This window comes from Orbicella franksi, chromosome 12, assembly GCF_964199315.1.
Source record: "Orbicella franksi chromosome 12, jaOrbFran1.1, whole genome shotgun sequence".
Lineage (NCBI taxonomy): Eukaryota > Metazoa > Cnidaria > Anthozoa > Scleractinia > Merulinidae > Orbicella > Orbicella franksi.
The window spans coordinates 8,418,647-8,432,013 of NC_138156.1; the positions used below are offsets into that span (position 1 = coordinate 8,418,647).

At 40.4% G+C, this 13,367-nt stretch overlaps 1 protein-coding gene across 1 annotated transcript; it reads left to right on the plus strand.

Moving 5' to 3' along the window:
- Nucleotides 1–2,374: 2,374 nt before the first annotated feature.
- LOC145462804 (TNF receptor-associated factor 4-like) lies at nucleotides 2,375–13,308 on the plus strand. Its single transcript, XM_081446421.1, has 9 exons — nucleotides 2,375–2,889; nucleotides 6,346–6,400; nucleotides 7,887–7,991; nucleotides 8,745–8,906; nucleotides 9,143–9,319; nucleotides 9,731–10,174; nucleotides 10,444–10,521; nucleotides 10,966–11,043; nucleotides 11,379–13,308. The coding sequence occupies exons 1-9, from the start codon at nucleotides 2,738–2,740 to the stop codon at nucleotides 11,994–11,996; spliced, it is 1,869 nt and encodes a 622-aa protein (XP_081302547.1). The 5' UTR covers nucleotides 2,375–2,737; the 3' UTR covers nucleotides 11,997–13,308.
- The last annotated feature ends 59 nt before the right edge of the window (nucleotides 13,309–13,367 follow it).

Consider the following 13,367-nt stretch of genomic DNA (forward strand, 5'->3'; position numbering starts at 1 on the left):
TTCTTTACTTGAATTGCCTTTGTGAGAGTTGACTTGCTAATTTTACTTTGTATCGATTCCTGGACGAATGAATACAGTGATCCAAGATTTCGAATCATGCGAGCACAAGGATTACTAACGCGACTGGAATACTTCTCACAGTTTAACTTTCAGGCAGATTTGTGCTAAAACTTCACCCTTGCAGTCCTTCCTTTTAGACGGATTGAGTAGCTTGATTAAAAATTACCAAATTGAATTCATCGAGATTTCTCCGTTGCCACCGTGCGCTCGTTGTTTCAGACATATTTTGACAAGTAAAGTTTATTTTGGTTCAAAGTTCACTTCCGCTACGGAAGGCCGAAGATTTTATTGGTTAATTTATGACAGCCGATGACAGCACGAAATCTCAGTGTGCGCGCTCAGGCATGAAAGGCCAAGTGGGCGGTTTTCAAAATCCAGGGGTTTGTCTGCAAGCGTTTCCTTCCTTCCTTCCCCTCCCCCTCCCCCCTCTTTTACTCGCTCCATTTTTCGCGCTGTAATATTTTTTGCTCCCGAACATCACAGAAACGCTTGCTACGCAGGCTAGTAACACGAGGAAGTATGAAATTATTTCGATACTATTTTTCCATAAGTTTGAGTTAGCTGCACATCATTTGGTTCAAGTTAGCACTGTTGTGTTAACATCCCAAGTCTACACAATTTATTTGTCTGTAGCAGTTGAAGCCCTTCATCGCTTTTTTGGTCTTTTGCTGACGAGTTTGAAAGATGGATGAAGGATAGATGGCTCTCCCCACTCGATATTTTTGCTACCAACTTGGACCTGAGTAGTTGCCATCTTGGATTTCAACGGTCCGAGAAGGCATTGGAAACGATTCGAACATTACTGAAATTTTTACAAGTTAAAAAATTCACGGTTTTCCTGACTTTAGTCGGGAATGATGGAAACTCCATTTTGCTTGAAATCAGTGGCCCAAACTTAAGGAAAAGAGTGGCTTTTATCGTGAGTATTTCTAACACTGTTCTCGCACATGAAACTCTAAACACGACATAAAGTAAAAGACAGGAGCCCATGACCATGGGCTCCTGGTAAAGTACATTCTCCAAGTAATGTGCTCTTTCAGGTACACATTTTGGTACTGCATTTCACTGATTTGTTCAGTATTGTACCATTTAAAACAAGAACTCCATAGGAGATCTTTATCTATTTAAAATTCACTTATTAAAAACAAAAAACAAAACTTTCTTACACGTGTTTTGAACTATTTATAACCGACTGTATACCTCACCTCGTGAACCGAAGAGCTGGAAGCATGTTCCGCGAAACTTAAGACTAAATTAAGATTTTCCATTCAAGATTTGCCTACATTGCAGTTTTGTTTAAAAAAGAAAAAAGTATTTGCCGCACTTTGTTTTGTCAGCGCAACCTTCAGAAAGCTTCACCTCACGAATAAACTGTAAACCTTTTCCCCTCACTAAAAATCAATTGGCTGCGTTTGGTTAAAATGTTTTCGTTTGCGTGTTATATACGCAGGAACTTTACTAGAAAGTGATCGATCTACCAGGAATTTTTAGGGAATAAAAAAAAACTGGAGATTGCAATACGAAAGTTTTCAGTCCAATACTTTGTTTAACAAAAACAATATATTTCAAAAAATTTAAGGAGTTGCCCATCACTCTTAGTAACGAATTGTTTGCAAAACAAAAGGAAGTAAAGCAACACAAAATTTGAAGGTGAAGTCAAGGAGGGAAAATTCGAACAATTTTGTGTAAGTACCACTTTGTTGTTTTTGCGTCGAAAAAGATTACCCAATCAGGCGTGAAATTAAATTTTGTTTCAACTGGTTTCGTTAAAAACCAGATCCGATATTTTCTGCCAATTATTCTCTACAGCAGGTCAAATATTTCTGTAACGACGTAATATAATAAATTCTGGGTTTTCACTGGCACCATTGCAAGGGAATGATTCATTAAAGCTGAAACAATGCACATCTTGTTAAAAATTTGAAAGCGGATATATCAGAACCACATTGGCGCGTATGAGTAACAAGGTCATGTTAGTCCAACATCTCCCTCGAGAGTTTTTTCCGGAAATCTAAACAACAAAGGTTTGCGGTGGAATTAGAATTACTATAAATATCTAAACAGTGCATTAGATGCCATCGTTGCGGTTTCCTCGCAAAAGACCACGAGATTTTTGTACACTTGTTCGAGAGGCCAGCTGTTTTAGTGTCTTAAAATATTTTGCATGAGAAAAGATTATCTGATAAACAATTAAGAATAATGGATTTTTAAATCTAACTGACTGGTAGTCATTTTCACTCGCATATGCTACCTGCAAGAGCGAAAAGGTTTCTGACAATTATTATAATAGCAGAGTCCGTTTGAACAATCCGTAGGCAGTTCAAAGGTTTCGACCGCAAAAATGTACGCTCTGGAAGCTCCCACACACAATTTATATTTGTCTTGAAGAAGGGTTAAATCTTAACCGGAAGCATACAAGGGATGTTTTATCCCAAATATCTTGTCATGCAAATAAACTCCCTGCCTTGCCCTGTCACGTTTGTTGTTACACTATTGTTCTGGGCATGCCCAGTCAAGCGCGGCCATCCGGCCATGCAAAATTTATTCAAACAACAAAAAAACTCCTCGCAGCCCAGTCACAAAGTGCAGCCGTCGTGAGAGCAGGTAGTTTTGTAGCAGTAGACGATCAGACCAACTGTCGTCTTTGGTCAAACTTAAGAGGATTCACTGCAAAGACATGCCGGGATATCGGGCCTTTTTCGTTCCAGCGGTGAGCGAAAATTTATTATGCCGAATTTGTCATCTGCCTGTGCGAAACGCCGTTCAGGTGTCCGTTTGTGGACATCGATTTTGCGATTCTTGTCTCAATGGAGCATTCAGTAACACGAGGTAAGCAAAGACTGTTAATTTTCTTTTTGATCCTTGTCTCATTGATGCACTAAACGTAGGCTTAAGCAGGTGAACTTCTGCGGCAAGATCGGAAGTCTCGTTTTGTGACACTTCTGGAAGATTTGAAATGTCGCCACCGACAGCAAATTTGTCGATTTGTATGAGATTTATTTTGGCGATCGGCACATATTTTTGCTTAGTTTCTTCTGCCAAGTGTGCTGTTTTTTACTTTCGGTGCCGTTCGTTCATTGTACAGGAAATTGTGTTTTCCTCGTGAACCGAATTTTGAAAAAAAATTGATAGAATGTGCAAATATTTTTACAAGCAATTTTATATCACTCAGGCTTCGCAGAGGGGTTCCCAGTAAAACATGCTCGTTTGTCTTAATTTTTCACGTAACTACATCCCCGTATTTATACACGAATCGATGATCGAGGAACGTTCTTGCACGACAGTTCGAAGTGAAAAGTAGCAATATGTGGCTTCTTGAACGAGTGTTGACTTGGAACATCGGCAGTTTTTGGACGGTTACAGCTGCGATCGTTAAATACAAAGGACCTATTCACGACTTGTAAACATTCATTGTGTATAATTTTTCGAGACAGAGACCAAAAATTAGTGAACTTGCTTTACAAAGACCGCTAAATATACGAGAGAATATTTCAAGCAGTTAAATTAATGCAGGGGACGATCTTTAACAATACCGTTCACATGTTGTTTTACAAGCGCATATCCCCTCGAATCGATTTAATATTCCCTCGATTTGGAATGCTGCGAGAAATATTCTCGATTGTTTTAAGACTTCTGTAAACAATTTTACGTTTCTAGAATATTTTTGAAACTGAAACGCCAGCTAAGTCATTTTCCATGTCTTCAACTTTGACAGTGAACTTCGATTTCGAAGCATTATGTCTTCAAGGAGCTGAACTGTTACCGACAAAGTCACGAGATTCTCACTCTCCATTTAACCTGTTTTGTACAAAATTAGTACCGAAATTGAGAAGCTTTTAATACGTAAGAGGTTTACCCATTCAATATTTCTGACAGACAGAACAGTACTTGTTGTTATGACAGTAATAGTTGTCGAGAAGAATTTCCTTTCGCGAATGTACCAACTAGGGAAATATCTTAGATTGTTTAATCTTTTTTGCATTAGTGTTTTTCCAAAGTTTACATTCCACACCGTAGGCTGGTTGGCAACTTTTGTATTGTCATTTTTGGTGTAGAAACGAGAATTCGAAAGGTTTTTGATAGTGGGATTTTCATGAAACCTCTGCCCAGGAAATTACGTATTTCGTTTTGTTTGTTGTTAGGTCTAGGGTTACAGAAAATCCCTTGCTTCCGATCTGCTGTGGGACCGATCAGCCTTTGTGATTCATGTGTTTGGTGACTCGTGTGTTAAAAATTTGGGAACTAATCCAGCAGGTCGAAAAGGTGGATTTTTTAAAACCCGATTTATTTTAAAAAAAAGCTGATGACTCTAAGAGGAGATATCATGGACATGTACCAGATTTTCATAGGATGAGCACTTGGAGTGAGTTAGGCGATTGTAACATTCTAGAATATAAAAGATTATTGAGATCAATAACGGTTACAATAACATATGCATGTTAATTACACGAGCTTCGCTTTGGAAATGTGGTTTGTCGGACCAAACGATATTGTACACAAAAAAATAACCTGTTGTCCACTCGGGCGGAAAGAGGAAAATTATCTCTCGCAGCCACGAGGTATTTCACACCTTATCCTACAAATTTTAAAAAAGGTAACTTTTAATTAGCAAGAAAGCCTCAATTCTTTGCAATGTTTACACAAAGAAATGCCATCTTGTCATATTTCATTTGGGCGGTGAGTCATACAGCCTGAGGTACTTAAGCGAGAGAAAGAGAAACGTGCGTGACATTGTGTGAAATCGACCTGATACGACGTTTGATTGTGGCTGTAATTGACAACTTTTCTGTTTTGAATATCTCGGTGACAAAGTCTGTGCCAAACTAATAGTTGAATCAACACTGAAGCTTGCTTTGAGTTTGCGAATGTCATGCTTAGCTGTTCTACACAATATTCAACACATACAAGCGTTTTACAGAGTAAACGAACAAATGGCATCGAGTAAATACAAAACTTCCAACCGGAATTAAGCATATTTCTTTGCGTGCCGTCGTCTCGTAGAATCTTACCTTGCGTGAGCAATTAAACTGAAAAACTGCGATTAACCTTTAAGGAATTCGCGATAATGGTTATCTTGGCTTTTCGTTGCGTGATCTATTGTTGTGTGTGCCAAAAATTGGGTTTGAATTGTTAAAATTGAGAAAAACCTTTTCGGGAAAATTCCCGCTTCGCTTGAATCATACATAGCTTTGTTTGCTCAATGGTTTACTTTTGACGTTGTCGGCTCCAGTGCTTTTTTCAAAACCGCGCTAATTTGCATTAAGAGATCTCGGAAAATTTTAATTTTGGCATGTTTAATTTTCTCCTCTGTGGTTTTAGCTTACGGGAATAAACAACGTTTGAAGTCCTGGGATGTTTGAAGAAGAAATATTTCTTAATACTTAAAAGGGAATTTGAAGATTGTACATGTCTGCAAAGGCCTTGGGAAACAACTTTAAAAAAAAAAAACATGGTTGGGTATTTTTATCCTCAAAAACCAAAGTGCAGTATTTGAATCGATATAGGATTTCTGTCTCTTTATATTGCTTTTTTAAATGCTAATGCTGCTTATATTTTGTCTTGGTTTTGCTTGTACTTGAAGTGGCATAATAAATAGGTTCTGTTAAGGAGTCATGATGAAGCCTCGTTGAAATGGGAGTGATGTTATGACTAAAAATACAATACACTCGGCAGGGTGATAGCTAATTGATATGGTAATTTACACCACACAATATTTTAAAAGAGAAATGAAATTAGGCTTTTTGCGGTTAACAGGGAAAAGATAAGCGAATCTGTGCTCGAATTGGATCGAGCAAAGCCGCTGGTGTTTGTTGTTTCGTTTTTAAACAATAATGTTCTGACATTTATACCGCTGTCTTGGCACTTTGTCAGCTTTTGACGGAAGTACACAAACTGAGAAACATTTTTGCGGAAAACAGTTGTCAAAGTAAATTTTCGCGTTGCATTCCAAGGATCGGGTTTGGGACAAAATCCCGCGGTACAAAATAAGCTAATTAGATCAGTGGTGAACGGTTGAGTTCTTTGCTTTTATTTCTAAGTATTCATAATTATCTGGTGACGCCCAGTTTTCATTTGTCAAAAGAAAAATGATATGCTGAAAAGTCCTTCAATATCGCGTCGAGTGAAAATGCCTGTCAACTGCTTATCAGCCAGAAGCTGTAATGGTGATGTTTGGTGAAGCGGCGAGTAGTCGACAAGTTCTCGCCTTTAATTGCAAACGGATCGCTTTGCAAACGTAGTTAATCAAATGCCTCGTCTTTATATTTGGATCGTTCCACCTTCCAGGCAAACGGCCCGGCTGCGATGTCCGGTTGATAGCTCCAGCATCGATTTGTCCCAGGTAAGGACTTGCTTATTTCAATAGTAGTATACTGCTTTAGAATGGTTTCCTACTGCCTGCTAAAATCGCATATGTTGCGACGGTTTTTAGAGTAAATGGAATGTTTATGGCGGCATTGATTGTTAAATGATAGCCGCTTTGACTTGTATGCCGCTAAAATCAACGATATACGAGAAGTACAAACGTGAACAACACTGCTGGGACTCCTGGAGACAGACAAACATGTCTGTTACATTCAAAGCTTTGTGAGCGTGCATTAGTCGTTCGTGTGTGTGCTGTTGTTAACAAAAAAATAAACTTACAACATACACTTCCTTGAGAACTAAGGACATGAAGTTCAAGGAAATCGAGGAATTGTGGACGCAAGATTTTCGCCTTTGGCAATTTCATTTCATTTTAGCTTGGCCAACTGTATCAATAGTTTTCCTGTTCGTGAGAACGAGGGAGCGAAATGCAAATCAAGATTCAGCTTTCTTTGTGACATCAAAGGTTAGCGCCTCGATAAACATCTCAGTGGTGAAAACAGCACTGTTTTAGAGGTCGTTTTGCCGACGCTTCAACTCGCCTGGATTTATTCCTTATGGAATGATGTATCGGCTTTTGTGTCTGTCTGCGGGGTTTTATAATGGGGTACATTATGGGGGCTTAGTGCCCTGGCGCCCTGGTTATTGATCCCGCTGAAGATTAAAGCGGAATTTCTAGTGGCGTTTTACCAGTTCTTGTCGCATACTATCCAATAATTTGAGAGCTATAGTTAAGCATTCTGCGACTCAAGCCAACTAGATGTGATCGTGACCCCATGGCAACTTTAATTTGCGGGATGCTAAATTGGCTGCACCACCCGTGTAGATCAAGAACAAATTTAGTTATTCTCCCCGCAGGCTCCGAGCCACCCACCAAGGTTTTACGAAAATCGGTCTAAACATCCTTGTCATGAAAGACCGCGTTATATATCACTCGCAGATACGTTTAAGCAGAAATATAATAGTAACTTTGTATTAGAAGATTGTGTTGTTCTGTTTATATCTTGCAAACGTGCGTAGAGACTAGAATGGATTCAAAGTCGTTCTCCGGGTCTTTTTCTTCTTTCATTGAAGACGGATCCCAGGGAACGAGTGGAGACAGTGTGTGGGAAATATTAAAACTGTGAAGAAAAGTCAAAGGAGCCACGTCACGGTTTGCGCATCTTGATAAGTTTAGCCTAAATTTTTCAAGTTTGTCGTTTGTAATCCGTGTTAATCTTCTCCATCCTAAACCATCCTTGTTCCTTTATGGTTTAATGTATTATTTCTCTTCGGTGTTTTTTTTTTATCGTATTAAACTACTATTTTCAGCTTTCCTTCAATTTAAAGGTAATTTTGTACACGGCCAAAACAACTCAAAATACCGTGACTGAGCTCCTTTGAGTTAGCTTGTTACAGACAAGCATATGTCTTTCTTTCTTTCATACTGCGTCTGTCTGATTCCTTGTTGTGTTGTGTGACAGATTTACGCAGATGACGTGACAAATCAGATGATATTTTCACTGAATGTTTATTGCGATCATTACCAACTGGGTTGTAAATGGAAGGGACAGCTGAAGAAACTGGAGGTATGTTAGAAACCATTGATAACGTTTTCATTAGACAGGGAGAAGCACTTTAGCGTCCTCCCCCCCCCCCCCCCTCCAACGCCTAGGTGCGTAACTTTCGTAAGTACGCGTAGAGCGCGCTCTCCTCAAAATGAAGCGGTAGAAGGCCGCGTTCGAGCCTGGTGGCCCGTCCGGGCGGCAGGGTTATCCCCAGGCGTCTTATTAGCATTTCGAGACTAGGAGTATTTCTAATCCCCCCTGGATGAGATGCATCGTAGGGTTGCCAACCAGTATTAGATTCGTCCATTCTACCCGTGTCGATGAGGGAGGAACTGTGAGAGCATAGTGTTTTAGTTTGACCAAGAACACAACTAAATTACTCCAGCCCAAGCTTGATGCCGGACAGTTCGATGTGGAGTCCAGCGCGCTAAGCATTAAGTCACCACACCTCTGTCCCCTAAGCGGGTAAGGGTCGCCTCTCTTATCGCTTCCACGTTTTAGGACTGTTACACAGGCTACGGGAAAGGAGCTTCCTGCTATAATTGGACAGTTGGCCTAATCCCTTCAACCCATTCTCGATACGGAAACGCCAAACTGGTAATAATCAACAATCGGATGGTTTAGAATAGAAGATTAGAGAGAATTCGAACGGATAATCTTTTAGGACTTAACGTTAAGAAAAGCCACTCGTCAAAAGCCGTTTTATATAATGATAGCTACTGAGATAGAGTTTCTCGGGGTGCGACAAGATTGCGTTACTCTATCATCTTTTAGGATCACATGGCCAATTGCAAGTACGCGATGGTGGATTGCATTGCGGGGTGTGGTCAAAAAGTTCAGCGAAGAAAGATCACGGACCATGTCAAGAAAGATTGCGTCAAGCGATGGATGAAATGTCCTCGCTGCAAGAAGGAAACGACATTTGAGAAGCTGCAGGTGAGAGGAATTACTTGTTAATCGTAACTCTGCTATTTGGCTCCATTCTCCACTAAGCCCAACCCCCGCTTTTCTACTTGAAATTTATTAAGTCCCGCTTTTTTACCCCACCCCCCCCCCACCCTCTCCCTGACCTCTTTTCCTTCTGAAACAAAGAGTAAACGGCAGCCTGATGCTACCGTGCCAATCCAGGTGCGAAGTCATATAAAGTACTAAACCACTTACGTTACGTTTAGAACCATAACTGTCCAGCGACAAGGAGGAACCCGGATCAAGAAGTGGTGACGTGTAGCAATGGTTGCGGGGCTAGAATGAAACGACAGGACATGCCGCTACACCTGAGGAACGAGTGTTTACATCGATGGGTCTACTGCGAATACTGCTCGGTAGAGATTGTCTTCAAAGACAAACAGGTTAGTTTGTGATACTCTTACTCACACTGGGGAATTTTAAATCACTCGTGAACGGTTTCAGCCTTAGAATTTCCTGGATGGGATTTTTGATAATTGCCTCAGAAAAACAAAATTTTACACAGTATTTTTTTTTAAGATTCTTTCTTTACGTCGAAATTTTCTCTCAGCAAAGAAGGCCGCAATGTTTATATATTCTTAGTTTTACGGCGACACGTTTATAGTTGAAGCCCGTTATTTCGAACTCTCAGGGGCAACGAAAGGATGGTTCGAAATAACGGAAGTTCAAAATAACCGATAGTAGATGACTGAAAGACAAATCCAAAGGAAATGGTTTTGAGCTCGAAATAGCGGAGAATTAAAAATAATCGAGTTCGAATTAGCGGGGTCCAATGTAGTTCCTCTCTGTTATAGGAACACTTAAGGCGTTGTCGGCGTTCAGTGTCGCAAACTGATGAACCAGGCATAACAAGAGGCGGGAAGCGCCAGAGCATGCCCCATTCAGTCCGCTTCGACCCACGAGGCCTGCGCGGTGGTAACCGTAGCAACAGCACGTCGCAGGAAGTCCTGGCTCCCAGCAGTCCCGCGCCACCCATGCGCTCCGCCTCGTTTCCAGCCTTCCTCAATTACGTTGGCCGCGAGGAAGTTGCAAGCGAGGTGGTGTATCGCGACTCGGAGCGAACCAGAGCGAACACCACGAGTCAAATGGAGGATGAAAGAGAGACCGACATTTTCACGTGCACGTGTGGACAGAGAATATCACGTGGTCAAATCACAAGTCACATGTCAGAGGAGTGTCCAAGGAGATTGACTAAATGTCAGTATTGCCGCGCGCAAGTCAAGTTTGAAGATATGCAGGTAGGTTGTTGTAATTTTTATTTAACGTTCATTTACGAAAGTACGTTATACTCTCAGATATTCCTCAGTTTTTTGTTTCGTAAAAGCTCTTTTATTCCAGCATTTGTCCCTTGGAGTGTTGATAAAGGGCCTCCAAACAAACCGCTTTTAGTCTTTGAGGTTAATCGACTAACATCCATGACGTCTTTCTAACCTCCCCAGCAACTCACCCGTCTTTGTGTTATACCAGAATATGAAGTTTAGAGTTTGTTTTTCATTAATTTTTTCAGAGCCATCTTCAAGTGTGCCGTCGATTTCCTCTGAGCTGTCCAAACAGCTGTGGTGTATCTCAAATACCGCGAGAAGAGGTTAGCAGCGTTATATTCCAATAGAAAATTGTTCCAGAGACGCACTCCTCAGCGCCAGTTTCTGTAACATGAAGAGACTAGAAGCATTGGCACTGTACTCTCCCTGACGGGATGCTCGTCAATAGGCCATGTTCGTATTCTCGGTATTGGACTGGAACTAGCTTGCAGTGGAGGCTCATGCGGGGAAATGTCATTAAAAAGAGATTAATGTCATTTGCATTTGAAAAGACCCCCGCATAGCCTCAGTTGCAAGCTAGTTCCAGTCCAATACAGAGAATACGTAAAGGGTGTACTACCTGTTATTACGGTCAACTTCGTTCCCAGGGTCTCTCTGGCAACAAGGTTGCATTATACCTGTGGCCTGGCAGTGTCGTTACATTGCCACTCAACCCCACTGCTCTTGTAAAGTAATTAATCAACTAGCGGTTTTTTTTTTAATTTCAGGTGGATCGTCATCTTTCACACGACTGTCGCTCAAATCTAATTCACTGTCCGTTTAAGCATGTTGGCTGTCAACACCAAGTAAGTCTTCATTCATTTCCCACGCGATTTAGTTGTGAAAATAAAAATTTAGTTTCATAAAACTTTCCAGGTGATTTGCCACTCTCAACTATCTAATTTTTCAGCTAATCAAACAGTGTAAATTATTTTCGAACCTCCCAGTAACTTAGCTTTAGCGGAACGCGCATATAAGGCCCCTTGACGTAACCACGTCAAGCTCCAAAAAACCCGGAAACAATCACAATTGCTTCTGAAGTGCGTTTTGGAAAACACAAAAGGTTCGAAAAATGTTACGAGGGTAATTGCAGTTTCATTATGGAAACAGCATTCTAAGTTCCTTGTCTGTTTTTTCGCAGTGTCCGCAACGAAGCCTTGCACAACATCTTGAAGATGGCATGAAGAAACATCTTGAACTCGTGTCACAGCTCGCTATTGATCAACAACAAGAGATCAACGAACTACGAGAAATTGTTAAACATTACAAACCGTTTACCGACAGTAAGCTTTACTGGCGAGTGGACGACTTTTGGAAGAAATTCGAAGACGCAAAACACAAAACCGGCGTGGAGTTGCACAGCCCGCCATTTTACACCAGTCCTTATGGGTACAAGTTTAAAATCGTGATGTTTCCCTACGGAAATGGCAGCGGCGAGGGGTCGCATCTTTCAATGTACGTTCGACTACTCCCAGGCGAGTACGACACGCTTCTAAAATGGCCTTTTGAAGGAGAGATCACTTTGTCGCTTTTGGATCAAAGTAGAGACCCGATCAGGGGCCAACGAAATATAAGCCAATCATTTAGCCCGGACCCAAACTGGAAGAGTTTTCAGAGGCCCAGTAAAAATGGCTCCACGCTTGGATTTGGTTACCCACAATTCGTGTCGCACCGAGGCTTGGAATCCACGAACTATGTAAAGGACAACTGCTTGTTCATCAAAGCAACAATAGACTGCAAATATTCCGCTGATTTTTAATATTAACATCTAATATTAATATTAACGCTGAAATTCTTAATGGATAAATTCTTATTGCATATATTCTTATTGGATATGATCGTATTGCATAAATTCTTATTCTAGGACGGACGAACTTAAATATGACATGAAAATATTGAAAATTCTAGGTTGCGACACTGTTTTCTTTTAGTATGCTTTTAATCGAGGAGTATATAATTATAATAATCTGTTTGTATCGTTCAGAGGTATAAACTTTTATCACAGGACTTATTTTGTGTACAAACCCAGACTCACGCTTGCGCTTGCCAAAATATCAGACAAGAAATTTTTAAACATAGCAAATTTTTAAGCATATTTCCGGCTCGTTTTTAAGATGAATGTTTATCACGGAATTGAACCAACTATAGTCAAGGAACGAGTGCCCTGTTTGGCAGATCCCTAATAAGATAAAAAAAGACCCTTAATATCTTTTATTACAATATTGACAAATTTAGCAGTCGCGTGAACACTGGAGAGTGCGGTTTAAAAAGATGTCAACTCGGACAAAACCGCTGTTTAGGATAAATGTTGATCCGAAATGGATCCATTTGCTAGCGGCTAGCTATATTATTAGTTAGAAAAAAAAACTGTTTTAGAATCGCTGTAAACAGAGATCACTGAATTTGCAACAGCACCAAGTTGAAATTAAGATTGCTGTGAAGTGCTTTTTAATGTTCTGTTGAATTTGAATTTATGCTGCTGCTAAAAATGTGCTTAGTCGAGTGGCGGATACAGAGATGCTAAAAAATGGGAGGACGAGGTGAATTTCTTCGAAGAAGGTAGGGAAAGGGGGAAGAAGTGGGGGGATTTCTTGGGTTAAAACGAGGAGTTCCGGTGTCCCCTAGATCCGATCCGCCACTGACTTATTGCACGTTTTGAGCGAAAGCGTTGAACTATACATGTACTGTACCGCTGATTGCCATTCTAGTCAGTTCAGTAACAAGAAATTTTTAGTACATCAACACAATATGGCCACGTCGGTAATTTTCTTTATTCTCTTCACTTTCTTTATTGTCTATCTACCCCGATATTCCAAGGAGAAACTGGGTTTCGATTGATCAAAGGTAAAGTTCAACGTGTCAACGTTTTAGAATTTTTTTCTCAGTTTAACATTTACTCTACATGATATTCTATTTCACTCTCTCTCTCTCTAAATGGTTTTACAGATACTACGCTTTTCTTGATCAAAAAGATTTAATAATTTAATGTAGAATTTGGACACTGCTATGCGGGTAAACTACGATGTCCGAGATGTTGGATTTATACGAATAAAAACGTTTATTGAACCTTTGACGGCTTGCTAGTTTGGTGATCAACTCAGAGAAAGAGCAACGATTTCACCAGATCAAA